Genomic DNA, 13,995 nt, shown 5'->3' with positions numbered 1-13,995 from the left:
ATTACAAATGCAGCTAAAAGATGAAGTGACTAAGATGGGTATACATATGATTCGCAAGGAGGATGCCATCGGGGATTTGACAGTTGAACCAGAGTTTTATGATAACTTGAGACAGAAGCAATGGCTTGACCCAAAAATTCAAGAATGGAGTGGAAGGATAGGCAACAACAATATGTCATAATTTCCTATTCACGCGGATGTGAGTGTTCGGTATGATGGTAGATGATGTGTTCCTAGTGATGTGTAGATGAGAACTGCGATCATGATTGAGGCTTATTGCACTCCTTATTCAGTGCATCCGAGTGGTGACAAATTGTATAAAGACTTGAAAAAGACTTTTTGGTGGACCGGGATAAAGAGAGATGTCGCTGAGTTTGTGGCTAGATGTTTGACTTGCCAGAGGGTCAAGGGTGAGCAACGAAGACCACAGGGTAAGGTTTAGTCACTTGAGGTACCAGAGTGAAAATGGGTGTCTATTTCGATGGATTTCATTGTGCTATTAACGAGAACTCAGCAGGGTAACAATATGATTTGGGTGATTGTGGATCGACTGACCAAGTCAGCTCATTTTATTCCGATGAAAGATACATGGAGCAAGCTGCAACTAGCTAATGGTTATTGAAAGAATATGGTAAGATTGCATGGGTTACCAAAAGACATAGTGTCAGATAGAGATAGAGATTCATATCACGATTCTGGCAAGAGTTGCAGGAGTTGATGGGAACTATATTGAAGATGAGTACAAAATTCCATCCTCCAATGGACGGACAAACTGAGAAAACTATAAAGACCTTGGAGGACAAGCTGAGAGCTTATGTGATGGAATTTAGTGGCAGTTGGGAGGATAGGTTGGATTTGATCGACTTTTCGTATAATAACAGCCATCATACTAGTATTGGGATGACACCTTTTGAGGCTTTGTATAGACAGAGGTTTAGGAGTCCCATTTGTTGGGATAACAGTACAGAGGCCATAGTTCTAGAACCAGAAATGGTACAGGAAATGGTTGAGCAAGTATTATGATTCGCAAAAAGATGAAGGCGGCCCAGGATCGACAAAAGAGTTATGAAGATTTACATCGCCGAGCTGTGGAGTTTAAGATGGGTGACAAGGTCCTTTTAAAAGTGTCACCTATGAAGGGTGTCATGTGATTTGGTAAGAAAGGGAAGTGCAGTGTAAACTCAGACACTTAGCAGGAATTGAGAAACAACAAGTTCTCAGGACTTTGGTGAACTTTACAATTCCAGGAAAAATAGCAAACGGACTCCTAAAATCATGAAATTTGGTGAAAATGCACTTGGGTATATTAAATTAATAATGGTAAAATTTGAGAATTTTTAGATGACCAGAAGTACTTTTAAAAATTTGCACAAGACAGACTATCAGAATGTGATAATGACAGGGTATTGAGACTGAGCCTGGTATTCTGTGACTGAGACTTGGATATAATTATCAACCTGACTTCGAAGCAAGCACAAGAAGACCAAGATAATAATTTAACAACTTATACTAATCTAATCAAGAAAGCACAGACTAGATAGTAAAGCTAACAGTAAGACTTAGGTAAAATAAGCAAGCACAGATTCACCTAAACCCTTACTACAGGTCCTTAATCAGAACCTAAGCAAGAACAAGATGCTATTAAGCCTGACTTACAACTACTGTTAAACTCAGAACAGGTTGGAAGATTTAATTGAGTTGAGACTCGGGTTTTCGTTCATAAAAAATAAGCTGCTTGTGAATAGCAGTCTCAAGGTCCTTATATAGGCCTTGATATTAGGTTACAATTCGAAATGTGTCCATCCAAGTGCCAGGTTATCTTCTAGGATAAGTAAAAATGAACGAAAATATTTTACAAACTGAAATTAAGAAAGAAAACTAGTAAAAACAAGAGCAATGGGTAAAACAGACTGAAATTCATACAAAAAGAAAGTCTGTCTTTGGCTTGTTGTATGCTGGTTGCTGTTGGGCTTGGAGGTTAGCTACACTTCTTCAAAATTCAACGCTTTTGTGAGGTTTTCGTGCCTTGCATTTAAGTGGAAACTAAGGTAATGGTCCTTTAAAAGCAGCCTCACAATTGGCTTACCAAAAAAGAAAAGTATGCTTTATGATTTTGTTATTTATTCAGCAACATGTGACTGGCTCTTGGAATTGTTTCTTGGACTAAATCTTGGCCTTAGCTTGGGTGTGGTGTGGACTTAGTTCAAGGGTCCCTCAGCTGGAAATGGTGGCAGTTGGTGGTTAGTTCTGAACTGGTACCTTTGGCTTGGCAGGACTGGATTGATAGGAGCTGGGGGCCTGTTCCTTGTTGTTGTGGCTTGTTATGGCCTGGCCTGGCTCAGAGATTCTAGGTTGTGGTCTTCCTGATAGAGGCCGTGATTAGGCTGGCCTAGGCTCATCTCAAAAATAGCATTACCCTAGCCATTGGCTCCTGTTGCAACCTCCCCTAGTTGAAAAGGGCTTGACCTTAAGCTTGTGACCTCCTCTTCCTCAGAATCCTCAAAATATGGACTAAGATCCCCCACATTAAAAGTGCCAAGTACTATATAGTCACCTAGAAGGTCCACCTAGTAAGCATTTAGCCCAATCCTCTCAATGATTTCAAAAGGACCATCAGCTCTTGGCATCAGTTTTTTCCTCCTCTTTTCTGGAAATCTCACATTTCTCAGATGAACCCAGACTAAATCTGTTGGACCATATAGTTATATGTCTTGTGTTTTGATAATGACAAATGTGCTTAATTATATATATACTTGTGCTTGTGATCGTTTGTTTAGTCGTGTTAGATTAAGCATGGTTACATCATTGGCAAGAAAAGTTATAGTTGGTTTAGCTATAACTTTGAAGATTTGTGAAGTATAGTTAAGGATGGTCTAGCTACTATTTCAAGATCATTTGTGTAAGTTTCAAGAACAAGTTAAAGTAAAGCAAAGTGAATCTTGTGTTCAACCTCAAGTTCCCAAGTAAAGCTACTCGTTAATCAAGTTCGTATTAAAGAAGATATCATGATCAAGTAGCAAAGACAACGATCAAGTTTGAAGATTATGTTGTCAAGCATTGATCAAGTGAAGCTCAAGAGGAGCTCATAATCAAATTGAAGAGATTAATCCTACATTGAAGATCTCCAGGAAGATTAGATAGTGTAGGTCATCGTCTTATAACATTATTTAATGAAATGATTTTGGTAAGTAAAGTTATAGCTGTTATAGTTATAACATTACCTACCAGACTCAATGTTATAGGTGATTTAGCTATAACATTGAACTGCAGTAAAAAGAAATGCACGACTTGAGTTTTAAATTTTTTTGAAAATAGTTTTTCAAATCTTATCTTTATATTCTTTAAATGAAAAACCTATTTTATAGTAGATTGAAGTTTGTACTTAAATTGGGTTATGAATAGATAATTACCTTTTAGTTTGGTCGACTTATGTGACAACTTATGGGTTGTTGCTTGGTGGCTAACTAGAGTTTTCTACTTATTCATATCTAAACCCTAATATTTAACCTAATATCTTACTAGGGTTTCACGTTTGATGTAGTATACTTATGGGCCATCTCCTACTCGTGTAATACTCCTTGTGCAAGTAAAGATTAAGGTAAATCTAAATACGATTATTATTAAAGATATTTTATATCTTTATAGTTATTTAGATTAATTCCATATCTTTTACTAAGATATTGCTAGGTTAAATAATAAGATTGGATCTCCTACTTACTATATACTTCACACGTGATCTATATAGTATCTAGGGTTTTATGGTAAAGATCTTAAATAAATATTTGTTAGAGATATTTTATCTCCTTATATTTATTTTATATCTTTTATCTAAGATATTGTTGGATTAAAATAGGAAAAAAAAAGATCTTATTCCTTCCATAACCTACACGAGATCTATGACACAATCTAGTGTTTTTTTTTTTGTGAAAACCTAGATCTCCTCTTTACTATAAATACTACACATAATATTTCATTTAAACCACTTATCAGTATTCGAACAAAACATCCTTTCCAAACGTCTTTAACTTTATTATTCTTTTTGCAAGTTAAAATTGTTTTTGAAAAGTCGTGTGCTATCTTATGTTGCAATTATTTCTAAGTATTGTCATAAGATAATAGCGCTTAAATATTGTTTCTTACTCGTTCATATTGTGAACACTAGAAGAACAATCAAACACTTTCTTATTAACGTAAGATAGACAAAAGCGAGTATTTAACGGTACTCAATTGAGTTACAACTAGAGTTAGTTATACGAGTGGGTTAGTAATTTTGTAATCCGTAGAAAGGTACTAAAATTATTAATCGAGAATAGTGGACGTTGGTTTCGATTTGTGAAACTGAACCACTTCAAAATCACGTGTGTCACAGTTTTCCTTCCTTTGTTTCCTTACATTTTAAATTGCTTAATTAATTAGTTAAAGTTTAATTAATAAACTTTAAATAATTAATTATTAATTCACGCTCATACGGACATTCAAAAAAGTGGGCTAAAGTTTTAAATACTCAGTTCACTCCTCCTCTTGATTATTTCGGATCGATAGACTCTTCAATTAGAACAGAGTCTCGTGCTCTTGATTGCCTAACTGCAAAGAGGCTGATCCTTCTATCTCTTTTTGTTTTTATCTTATTTCTATTCCGTTGCCTTACACGTGTTTGATGGATTCCAAGTATTTAAAGTGTCCCGTCTTTGATGGGAAGAATTATGGACTTTGGAAAAACATGATGACACACTATGTGAAAGGACATAATTGGGAGTGCTGGATGATCATACAAAATGGACCGATTAAAATTTTGGTCGGATCTACTGAAGGCACCACCTATAAGAAAAAGGAAGAAGACTATGTGAAGGCTGATTACAAGAAAGCTGAGAAAAACTCGAAAGCTATAAGTCTGTTGCAAAACGGCATGATGTCAAATGAATTCTATCGTTTTTCTTATTTTACCTCGGCCAAGGAAATATGGGATGGTCTTGAATTAGCTTATGAGGGAACGACAATTGTTAAGAAATATCGTATTGACTTGCTGATTTAGAATTATGATCTCTTTACAATGGAGCCAAAAGAATCTCTTGATGGCATGTCTGCACGATTTTCTAGCATCATAGATGAATTGAAAAATCTTGGTAGAATGTTTGAATTTGAGGACATTTCTAGAAAAGTCCTTAGGTGTCTGACCAAAAAATGGCGTTCAAAGGTCATAGCCATAGAGGAATCAAGAGACCTTACTTCTTTATCTTATCAAGAGCTTATAGGAGCTCTTATGGCTCATGAGATCGTCCTAGATAATAATGAAGCCGAACCAAGTAAAGGTAAAAGTATGGCTCTACATGCCTCAGTAAGTGACAACACTGAGTCTGACACTGAGGATGAGAAGGTATTGTTTGCTAAACGCTTCAAAAAGAAACTCTTCAGATAAAGCAAACACAATCGTCCAACAATAACAATAATGCCTTCAATAAGAAAGCAACTGAGTCAAAAACATCGTTCACTAATAGAGGATGCTTCAAGTGTGGAGAGTCTAATCATATGATCAAAGACTGTCCCATATGGGAGAAAATCAAGGACAAGACTAAGCGTGAAAAGACTAAAAATGAATTTAAACAAGTCATGTTAGCATCGTATTGGGGAGATCTTGACACAGAAGACAACGAGGGGTCTGAAGATGAAGAAGTTGCTAATCTATGCCTAAGCAACATCAGTCTTGACTTGATTTCTGACAGTGATGATGAAAGCATGATTTCAAGTTCAGAATGCTGTCTTCTAGGAGAATCTGACTCAGATGAAGAAGAAGAAGAAGAAGAAGAAGAGGTAAGTTATCTTGAAATCAAGAAACAAGTTAAGAATCTGTCCAAAAAGGCACTTATTAAAAACTTCGAGAAAACTCCTGATAATTGTCACGAACAATATCTGGAACTAAAAGATTTAAAAGAACAGATTCTAGATATTGCTGAGGAGAATCACCATCTAAAGGCTAAAGCTAAGAAGATTAAATCTAAAGTTACAGCTAATAAAGCTACAACTTCAGATTGGACAAATGCTGAGAAGTTAGCTCTTAAGTCTAAAGTTATAGCTAATCAAGCTATAACCTCAGAACTAAAACTCAACATTAAACATCTCCAAGCCAAGGTTATAGCTAATGAAGCTATAACCTTACAATTGAGAAAAGTCAAAGAGCTTCTTAAATCTGAGGCTATAGCTAGAGAAGCTATAATTTCAGATCAAAAAGAAGGAAATGGATTCTCTGAATCAGCAATTGAAAGAATCTAAAACTCTACTATCCGATACTAAGAAATTACACTCTGAGATGGTACGAGTTCTTAACAAAAGATTCCAGAATTTTCGTGACAACTATAAAGAGAATAATCCCTCTAAAGATGTAGAATTAGATCATTTCGAATGTTTAAAAGAAATTCAATCTTTAAAGGATTTGCTCTTACATGCTAGGAAGGTTCATGATAAATGGAAAGGAAGCACGAAAGTCCTAAATTTTCTAACTGAGCAATCAGATAAAAATATGAAAATGGGTTTAGGACATGAGTGCTATGGTAGTAGAGACCACTCTAAATGCAAATCAACTCCTTCCGAACGAGATTTTAGGAAGTGAAAATATGTTAATTTACCTGAATACTTGATTTGTAATTACCGTGGTCATACGGGACATATTCAAGACAATTGTGTTAAATGTGTGCAAGATTTACGCAAAGGCATTTAATTTGTTAAAGCATCTAACACAGTAGTCGAATAAAATGATATTCCCATGAATGAACCTAACCTGAATGAAGAAAGAAATAATAACATCCGTTGGTTCTATGATATGAGTTTTGAATTCAAGGAAAAAGGCAATGAACCTAATCAACCACAAAAGCCTAAAGAGTCTTATAAGACTAAGGCTCCCCTGAAACAACCTGAAAAACAATAACGTGAAATACCTAGAGCTTACCCTAAGACTAGGACACCTCCTAAACTAATCCATTCATCTATATAACGAAAAACCATTAGACAAGTCTGAGTTAGAAAAGATCTAATCTTTAGGGTGACTAACATTAAAGGACCCAACCTTGCTTGTGTACCTAAAAAATGTATCTAATCTCTTTGCAGGTTGTGGTGAAAGAAATTAATCTATGTGACCTTGATAGTGGCTGTTCAAGGTATATGACTGGAGATATAAACCTGTTTCTTTCACTTGAACCCTTTGATGGAGGTAAGGTTACCTTTGGAGATAACAAGAAAAATAAGGTTATTGGCGTTGGTAAGGTCGGTATTTCAACTTCTCATGTCATTAGTGATGTTTATCTTGTTAGAGGACTCAAGCATAATCTACTCAGCATCTCTCAATTATGCGAGAAGGGAAATAAAGTCGTTTTTCATTCAGATACTTGTCGTATAATAATTGAAGGAACAAGTAGTGTTATTTTTTAATGTCATCGTAAAAGGAATGTATATATGATTGATTTGAATGCAATTCTTACTAACTCGTTTACATGCATGAAAGCTACTTTAGACGATCCGTGTTTTGTGGCATAAAAGGTTTGCTCACATAAGCTCTACCATACTAAATAAACTCAAGAAATGGGATTTGGTAAAAGGGTTGCCGTCAATCAATTTTGACCAAAAAACGCTATGTGACTCATGTGCTCATTGCAAATATGTGAGATCGTCATTCAAACCTGAGAGAGTGGTCAGCACCAAAGAGCCACTGGAACTAGCATATATGGATCTGTGTCGCCCAAAGAAGGTAAGAAGTAGAGGCGGATCCAGGTATCTTTTTGTTCTAGTAGATGATTATTCCAGGTACGTTTGGCCTCTCTTTCTAAATTCAAAAGATGAAACATTCGATGAGTTTGTAGTTATAATGAAGCTTGCTCAAAATAAGTACAAATTAAAATTAGTGTCTATACGTACTGATCATGGCACCGAATTTGATAATCACGCTTTCATAGAATTTTGTAGGGAAAATGGTTTAGGTCACAATTTTTCTGCACCACGGACCCCACAACAAGACGGTGTTGTTGAACGTATGAATAAAACACTAGAGGATATGGCACGCATTATGCTTTTGTGTAGTGGTCTACCTCGAAATTTTTGGGCTGAAGTTATTAGTACTGCATGCTATGTTCATAATCGAGCTTTGATTAGACATATCATTATGAAGACTCCTTATGAGCTTCTTAGAGGACGAAAACCTAATATATCTCATCTTCGTTGCTTCGGGAGTAAATATTTTGTCCATAATAATGGCAAAAATCGTTTAAATAAATTTAATCCCAGAAGTGATGAAGCTGTTTTTGTTGGATACTCTAATCATAGTAAAGGATATAAAGTTTTTAATAAAAGAACTTTATGCATTGAGGAAAGTGTTCATGTTATTTTTGATGAGAATAATGTGTTTGATAAAGCTGAACAGGATGAGAAAGAAGATATGAATGAACCTGATTTTCGTTTATCTAGAGATGATCCTCCAGAGCTGGATGAAGAAGATAATGAAATTGAAAGCACGAATGATGAACGCGGATATCCTTCAAATGAAAAAGGAAAGAGAGTTGAGAATATAGTTGATGATACTATAACCTCCTCTCAAAACAAGAACTGGAAAACTGAAGTTATAACTAATGAAGTTATAACTTCAAATCCAAACCAAGGTATAAAATCAAGAGTTATACCTGATTCTACTATAACCCCATGGCTAAACTCAGGGGGAACAATTCTTGGATCCCAATCATTTGAAGAAGGTGAGCCCAGTTCAAATGACAATGATGTGCCTTCAGTCTCTATGAAATGGAGATATAAAGATTCTCATCCCATGGAGAACATTATTGGAAATTTAAGGAGAGGTGTTCAAACTCGTAGAGAATTGAACAACTTTTGTTCCTTCTACTCCTTTATCTCCACCATTGAACCAACCAATATCAAAGAAGCCCTAGCTGAATTAGATTGGATCGTTGCTATGCAAGAAGGATTGCAACAATTTGAAAGAAATAAAGTGTGGCACTTGGTTCCCAGACGTAATGATAGATCTGTAATTGGCATCAGATGGGTGTTCAGAAAGAAACTAGATGACACGGGAGTTATTATGCGAAACAAAGCTAGATTGGTTGTACAAGGATCCAATCAACAAGAAGGGATTGATTATGACGAGACCTTCGCTCCCGTTGCTCGTCTTGAGGCTATTAGTTTATATATTAATAGCTTTTGCTGCTCACATAGGAATGAAGTTATTTCAAATGGACGTTAAGATTGCATTTATTAACGGTTATTTTAATGAAGAAGTCTTTGTAGAGCAACCCCCAGGATTTCTAGATAGTAAGTTTCAAAATCACGTCTATAAATTAGATAAAGCTTTATATGGGTTGAAACAAGCTCCTAGGGCTTGGTACGACAGATTATCTAAATTCCTACTTGAAAGTAATTTTAAGAGAGGATATGTCGACAAGACTTTATTCCTGAAATCCGAGGATTCTGACTTATTAATTGTACAAATTTATGTTGATGATATCATTTTTGGTTCAATTAGTAATAAATTGTGTAAGTATTTTTCAGATTTGATGACCTCAGAATTTGAAATGAGCATGATGGGAGAACTCAAGTTCTTCCAAGGACTTCAAATTCAACAAACTAGTGAAGGCATTATGATCCACCAGAAAAAATACATCAAGGAACTAATCAGCAAATTCGGAATGGAAAATTCTCATTCTATGTCCACTCCTATGGTCACAGATATGAAATTGACATTAGACGAAGACGGTAAGTCTGTCTATGAAACGACTTATCGAGGTATAATTGGTTCACTTCTATATTTAACTGCTAGTCGCCATGATATTATGTTTAGTGTATGCGTGTGTGCTCGATTTCAATCGTGCCCTAAAGAATTGCATATGATTGAAGTTAAGGGAATCTTGAGGTATTTAATTGGTACGTCGAAACTATTTCTATGGTATCCTCTTGAGTGTAACTTTGATCTCATAGGGTATTCAGATGCAGATTATGCAGGTTGTTCGCTTGATAGAAAAAGCACTTCCGGCATCGCTACGTTTGTTAGACCATGCATTATAACATGGGGATCAAAGAAACAAAATTCAGTTGCCTTATCTACAGCTGAAGTATAATATATTGCTGATGCACTGGTATGTTCTCAGTTACTATAGTATAAACAGCAATTATGTGATTATAGCACAGATTTAGGATGTATTCCTATTTTATGTGATAATACGAGTGCCATAATTATTTCCAAAAACCCAGCACAGCACTCTCGTACTAAGAATATTGATATTCGACATCATTTTCTACGCGACCATGTCGATAAGGGCAATATGAAACTTGAATTTTGTAGCACAGAAAAACAATGGGCAAATATTTTGACAAAGGCATTGGCCAGAGAACGTTTTGAGCTTTTGCGGTTGGAAATTGGTTTAATTGGTGGCAACTAAACTTGTCACAAATATTTATGACCTTTATGACTGACTAGAAATAGAAGAGATTGTATTACCATGTCAGTATTTTCCGCTGCAAGTATATTCTCGTATAGTATTTTACTATTTTATGAGAATATTCCGTATGCTAGTCTATTATATTTTGTGTTATATACAAACCATAATTATCGTTCATCACTTATACATTCTAAGGTTTAGAGCTTCATAAACCAATGACATTCATGATTGGTTTCATTTAGGATGTGAGGAGTACTCCTTACATAGCATGTAACATCAAATTGCATAAGCATGAAATTTGTCTCTTATTGCTTGTATACACTTGTTTTGTGGCGGTGACACATGTGGAGAGGCGACCCTTCTTTTACGTTTTAGCCACTAACCTCACATTAGCCAAATCTACCTCGTTTTGACCAATTTATTCAACTACATTCCATATGGCCTACCCTTATCAAGCTAGTCTTGTTGTGGTCAATTTTGTTGCTTTTGTGATGGATATTGGAAGGAAGAAAAAGATGGGCCGAAAAAAAAAATTGAAAAAAAAAATGAAAAAAAAAGAGAGAAAAATGATATAAAAGATGGAAAAGCAGAAATCTCTTATTAGTCCTATTCTTATCATTTCCATATTACTTGAGGAGAAGTACTTGTTGATGAGAGTGATTTTGTGCCATACTTGGCATGGTGCATCATCTTTCATGTTGGGTTGGAAAGTGGAATATGGCTACTTTTGGTTGTGATCAGTGCTAGCTTGGCTTTTACCTCCACATATCCAAATTATTTTGTCCCTTCTTACCCAATTACCTCACCTCATATTACTATGTAAGTCCTCGTCATGTGTTTTGGACCTCGTTTGGTTGGAGTGTATATGTACGGTCACTACAGATATCTATCATGTTAGATTGCATGCATGCTTTTGTGGGTCGTAGTTAGGTAACTGAATATTTTTATTCTCTTCTACAAAATCTGTATTCAACTTGGTTTGCATTACACACTTTATATTTAGGGATTTCTTATGTTAAATTTGTTCTTTTGCTATAATACTTGTCTTGCTTAACGTTTCTTGCCTCGGTTGATATTATTCTAGGCGTTTTATGTCTATTCTCGCCTTTTCGATGATGTCAAGAGGGGGAAGAAATGACCATGGTTTCGTATTTGCCTAAGTTTGCTCCTTGTAAAGACCTTTAGTCTCCTAAGGTCCTTAGTTGCTATAACTTTGAAAAACAAATGTTTGGACCTTGCGTTGTACGAACTATAATTTGATAGTATTAAGTTGAGGGGGAACTAGAACTTTAGTCACAAATCATAGGAGACTTGTCATCATCAAAAAGGGGAAATTTGTTGGACCATATAGTTATATGTCTTGTGTTTTGATAATGACGAGTGTACTTAATTATATATATACTTGTGCTCGTGATCGTTTGTTTAGTCGTGTTAGATTAAGCATGGTTACATCATTGGCAAGCAAAGTTATAGTTGGTTTAGCTATAACTTTGAAGATGTGTGAAGTAAAGTTAAGGATGGTCTAGCTATAATTTCAAGATCATTTGAGTAAGTTTCAAGAACAAGTTTCAAGTAAATCAAAGTGAATCTTGTGTTCAAGCTCAACTTCCCAAGTAAAGCTACTCGTTGATCAAGTTCATATTAAAGAAGATTTCATGATCAAGTAGCAAAGTCAAAGATCAAGTTTGAAGATTATGTTCTCAAGCATTGATCAAGTGAAGCCCAAGAGTAGCTCATAATCAAATTGAAGAGATGAATCCTACATTGAAGATCTCTAGGAAGATTAGATAGCGTAGGTCATCGTCTTATAACGGTATTTATTGAAATGATTTTGGTAAGTAAAGTTATAGCTGTTATGGTTATAACATTACCTACCAGATTCAATGTTATAGGTGATTTAGCTATAACATTGAGCTGCAGTAATAAGAAATGCTCGACTTGAGTTTTAAATTGTTTTGAAAATTGTTTTTCAAATCTTATCTTTATATTCTTTAAATGAAAAACCTATTTTATAATAGATTAAAGTTTGTACTTAAATTGGGTTATGAATAGCTAATTACCTTTTAGTTTGGTCGACTTATGTGACAACTTATGGGTTGTTGCTTGGTGGCTAACTAGGGTTTTCTACTTATTCATATCTAAACCCTAATTTATTTAACCTAATATCTTACTAGGGTTTCACGTTTGATGTAGTAGGCTTATGTGCCGTCTCCTACTCGTGTAATACTCCTTGTGCAAGTAAAGATTAGGGTAAATCCAAATAGATACTCCCTCTAATTTCCTATTTTTTTCCCTCTTTCTTTTTTCGCACAAGTTTGATTATCCTCCCTATTTCCTTTTTTGGTAAATTTCATTCATTTTTTATTAATTTCTCTCTCGTAAAAAATCAACAACTCCCATTACTTTATATATTCTTTATTCATTATTCATTCTTTATTATTTTCTCCCCCTTATAAATTTCACAACTTACAATACTTTATTCTTTTTTTTTTGTTGCTAAAATGTAAGTTTTTCCATTAATAAGCGCAAATTACATCACATCGTTTTGTATACAAACGTCACATATTTAAGTGCAAATATTAAACTAAGTGCACCTTAGACAACCAGTGCACATCATTTTGAGAAATGCAAACAGGTTTACAACAGATAAAACGACTTGTAATGACCTCTTGAACTTGACATGCAATAATGCTAGGTCTAGTGAGGCATTGATGAATCCTTGCTTCAATACGCTGCATCCATATAAAGTACCAGCAGGCAAAAAGAGCTGCTGTAGTGACTTTCTTCCTGATATTACTCCATCTTCTGCGAGAAATGGTGAGTATAAATCCATTAGCTCTAATATAAGTACCCAACCAGTTGCCAACAATCAGTAGAAGTTCTTGACTGAATTGACAGTTATTAAACAGATGATGATGTGTTTCTGGAAACAACTAACAAATACAGCAGAGATCATCTACACAGACACCATACAGAACCAGTTTATCTTTCAGTTTCAGAGCCTGGTGAGCCACTAGCCAGGCTATAAAATTATGTTTTGGGGCGAAGAACAGGGGCACCATACGACCTTGTGCCACCACCACTCCTTCTTCTCCCTTAACCTTTGGTAACAACCCTTCACTGTGTACAAACAAGAATTGTGACTCCACTGTCCCTCAACAAATCCACCATTGATAGTATCCTTGACACTACAGATTTTCCTCCAGTACCAGCAACAATCTGTAGGGGGATTATACTGAAGCCAAGCAAAGCCTTTTAAATACACATGATTCACCCACTGAACCCAAAGCCTATCAGGTTGCACAACAATCCACCAAACTAATTTGCCAACCAATGCAATATTCAAAACTTGAGATTGCTTAAGACCAAGACCCCCTCATGTTTTGGCATACACACCTTTTGCCAAGCAACAGAAGGCACTTTACCATATTCAGAGCTGCCTTCCCAAAGAAAATCTCTACAAATATCATCAACCCTCTTAAGGACACTCTTTGGGAGAACAAACATAGCTGCCCAATAACTATGCATTGTAGATAGAACAGAAGACACTAAGACTAGTCTGCCAGCATAA

General features: G+C 35.4%; 1 protein-coding gene across 1 annotated transcript; it reads left to right on the top strand.

The window, feature by feature from the left end:
• The first annotated feature begins 735 nt into the window (after positions 1-735).
• Positions 736-13,452, top strand: LOC141631057 (uncharacterized). The gene is made up of 12 exons (XM_074443778.1): positions 736-1,014; positions 5,033-5,374; positions 5,461-5,755; positions 5,921-6,063; positions 6,218-6,448; positions 7,099-7,148; positions 7,528-7,735; positions 8,405-8,492; positions 8,694-9,002; positions 9,205-9,370; positions 13,120-13,241; positions 13,334-13,452. The coding sequence occupies exons 1-12, from the start codon at positions 736-738 to the stop codon at positions 13,450-13,452; spliced, it is 2,352 nt and encodes a 783-aa protein (XP_074299879.1).
• Positions 13,453-13,995: the final 543 nt, after the last annotated feature.

Source organism: Silene latifolia, chromosome Y, assembly GCF_048544455.1.
Source record: "Silene latifolia isolate original U9 population chromosome Y, ASM4854445v1, whole genome shotgun sequence".
In the NCBI taxonomy this organism is placed as follows: Eukaryota; Viridiplantae; Streptophyta; class Magnoliopsida; order Caryophyllales; family Caryophyllaceae; genus Silene; species Silene latifolia.
The sequence above is the reverse complement of the archived record's forward strand: the minus strand, read 5'-3'. Positions and strand labels throughout refer to the sequence as shown.

Excerpts from the sequence above, each read along its gene's own strand:
- LOC141631057 (XM_074443778.1), top strand. The coding sequence starts at position 736 with ATGAGTACAAAATTCCATCCTCCAATGGACGGACAAACTGAGAAAACT. Across the intron at positions 6,064-6,217 it reads AGTTAGCTCTTAAGTCTAAA|ATCAAAAAGAAGGAAATGGA; the intron begins GTTATAGCTAAT and ends CTATAATTTCAG. Across the intron at positions 9,371-13,119 it reads AAACAAGCTCCTAGGGCTTG|GTCTAGTGAGGCATTGATGA; the intron begins GTACGACAGATT and ends CAATAATGCTAG.